Here is a 2,857-nt window from a genome sequence, read left to right as displayed (position 1 = left end):
ATATATATATATATATATATATATATATATATATATATATATATATATATATATATATATAATCTTCAGTATAGGACACGTATCATTCACAGCATGATTAAATTACTTTTATTGGCATTTGATTATACGAACTAATCAACAAAGATAATCCTTTGATAGTTTTAACATATTTCAGAATACGTTTAAGTGACTGTGTACATATAGTCAAGTTAGCGTAAACTTCTTAATCGTAATGATTCTATCAACCGAATTGCGTCTATCACATCTCCCAAACGGTTATGTCTACTAATCTCGTCTCGTCTAAAGGTCCCTCGCGCGACTTTATACGAATATCATTCGTATCGCAGAAAATAGGAACATATAAAAATGAGCACGATTATAAACAACTCACCCAAAAGAACAGCGCCATTGTTTTCCTCGCTCGATTCAGCCAAATGTTCGGCTTGATGATTTAGATTCGAATCTTCCGTACTCGAGATCGTGCTAGCTGGTGTACTACCTTCGCGCTGATGATCCGTTTCACAGTCCGAATGCCGACGCTCCCCGTTTTGTAACACACCATTTATTTTAACTTCGTGCGACTGCGACTGTTGAACTAATTTTGATGTTTTGCTAGTTTGTTGTTGTTGTTGTGACTGTTGTTGTTGCTGCTGCTGCTGTTGGTGCTCTAATTTACACTTGTTACCCAATTTTTGCAATATTTCACTGTTCGTATCGGCGGAAAAGTTTCTTATGTCCTTTTGCCCGTTAATTTGCGACTGCGAACTATTGTTTTGCGTTGCGTTGGCCGAGCTCGATTCGGATCGCAACGCCGTACGAGTACTACCGTGCTTCTCCTTGTTTTGACAATTTTTGTGTTTATTCCGAGCTGCCTGCGCCTTGCTCTCGCTGTTACTTTTACCCCGTCGTATAGCGACAACACCACTTTCACCCTTATTGTTGTTATTCTGTTGATGTTGCGCGGTCACAACCCCGGCGGAGATGTGACCCTGTTGAACTAACGCACCGCCACTCGCGTTCCCTACGTTGTTGCTGTGTTGCGAGGCTGTTTGCACAGGTGGTGATACTTCCTTACAACTGGTTTGTGTGTCTGAAAACAGGACATCGATATGTGGCGCATGAGAGACCTTCATCATGTGCGAGATTCTCTGAAGAGCCATTGTTAAAAGTCGACTCGCGAAACTTACTATTCGTCAGTCCCGGTTGCAACGACGGCCATGCCTCTTTAGTCTGTGAACTTACAGTTCCACTTTCTCTAACAATACTGCTAGTTACAGGTGGTGACGGTGTCGGTTTCCTAAATCAAAGAGATTGAAAAACTTCATTATCCACGCGTATAAACACACTTTACAGGGCAAGATCACGGCAGACTCGTCACTTCGTTCCCTACCGTTGCACTGAAGATGCATGTGCATGTAACGATTGCACAAGCTTGCGCTCGTACTCCTGGTGTTTTCCCATATGCATCTCTTCTTTCGTGAACGACGCCTCCTGGTCCCCAAGATCGTGCAGGTACATGCAATCCGGCTTCGGACAAGCTTGGTTACGCATAAAGTGCGAACAGTACTTTGTCGTTCCCAATGATGTCTTTATTGTCCGTCCGTCCATAATAATGTTATTCACAGCCTCTATAGCACGTAGCGCATCCTCTTGACGCTAATAATACACACAAGCACGTTAAAGAAGAACATTATCTCGCTCCTCCTAGCGAGTGTTTCGTAGTAAGAGACAGATAATGTATATTACACGTGTGTTACTCTTTCGGATCGAGCAAAATGTGGAAATACTCACTTGGTAAGTAACATAAGCCGAAGCACTGGGGCCTTGAGACCCTGCGTAGGAAGTACTCTGGTTAATTACGACTTTGTGTATCTTCCCAAATTTTCCAAAATAATCGTGTCTCTTTAAAACCTAAAGCATGCGAAGTATTATGTATCGTGATTTCGTTTCTCCCTTCTCGCTTGTTTTGTTTTTTTTTTTTTTCTTTTTGTGAAATGATGTTCGCGCGGAGATGTCATCGCGGGTCATCGATCGATTACAGAGGGTTTTTTATATTACTGAGAATATACTCACATCCGAATCTGCCAGTCGCAATGGTAATCCTACTACAAACACTAAATTTTTTTGTACTACTCTCACGTTTGCTAGATGTTTCCGATTTTCCATAACTTTCTGCTTCCGTTGTTGATCTTTCAGCCTTTTTTCAGCTTTTATCCTGAAGAGTACACAAAACAGCGGTGTTAGTTCTCTCGATAATGAATCATTCGTCGAACACAATGCAATTCGAGAGAGAAACTCGAGAGAGAAAGAGAGAGCATTTGCATAAATACCTTGACAATTCTTCCTTGGTAAGGGGTTTAAAATCAGCCGGATTTTCAGAATAGGCCTTCCGACAAGCGGGACACAGGCCGTTCTCGTCGGTACGAATTCTGTGCCAACAAAAACGGCATATCTGATATCCGCAGGTGCAGGGGAAGAAATTCAGATCGTCCACCTCCAGCGGTTCCATACACAACGGGCACTCCACCGCATCATCGCCGCTTTGATTCAATACTGACATCCTGCTTGCCGATCTTGTGAATGTCACAAGACTAGCAAATCACGAATATTTACCTAAGTGTTACGGTCTGCAAAGAAAAGATTGTGCGTCTCATTGTGAGCGATGATTCTGAGATCAGAAGGGATCCTCAGTTCGTAGCAGAACTGAAAGAAAGTTGATCTGATCTGATTGATACAATCAGTAACTATGTTTATGCAGTAGCTTAAAATTAACTTAGTAGATACTATGGATATATATATATATATATATATATATATATATATATATATATATATATATATATATATATATATATAT

At 40.9% G+C, this 2,857-nt stretch overlaps 1 protein-coding gene across 11 annotated transcripts in view; it reads right to left on the bottom strand.

The window, feature by feature from the left end:
* Positions 1–2,857, bottom strand: part of LOC116840434 (alpha-protein kinase 1) — a 14,196-nt gene that overhangs the window by 7,374 nt on the left and 3,965 nt on the right. For all 11 annotated transcript variants that reach the window (XM_032807113.1, XM_032807122.1, XM_032807123.1 and 8 more), the window contains exons 3-8: positions 2,331–2,627; positions 2,074–2,215; positions 1,792–1,911; positions 1,391–1,656; positions 1,188–1,297; positions 392–1,090 (exon numbers count right to left, since the gene is read on the bottom strand). In XM_032807113.1, coding sequence (XP_032663004.1) covers positions 392–1,090; positions 1,188–1,297; positions 1,391–1,656; positions 1,792–1,911; positions 2,074–2,215; positions 2,331–2,560 — 1,567 coding nt within the window. In that variant the 5' untranslated portion in view covers positions 2,561–2,627. The remainder of the gene's footprint in view (positions 1–391; positions 1,091–1,187; positions 1,298–1,390; positions 1,657–1,791; positions 1,912–2,073; positions 2,216–2,330; positions 2,628–2,857) is intronic.

The sequence above is a fragment of the Odontomachus brunneus genome, unplaced genomic scaffold (genome assembly GCF_010583005.1).
Source record: "Odontomachus brunneus isolate Ranch 3 - 2012 unplaced genomic scaffold, Obru_v1 Obru_scaffold_010, whole genome shotgun sequence".
Taxonomy (NCBI): domain Eukaryota; kingdom Metazoa; phylum Arthropoda; class Insecta; order Hymenoptera; family Formicidae; genus Odontomachus; species Odontomachus brunneus.
Note: the sequence above shows the minus strand (reverse complement) of the source record. Positions and strands in the feature narration are given on the sequence as shown.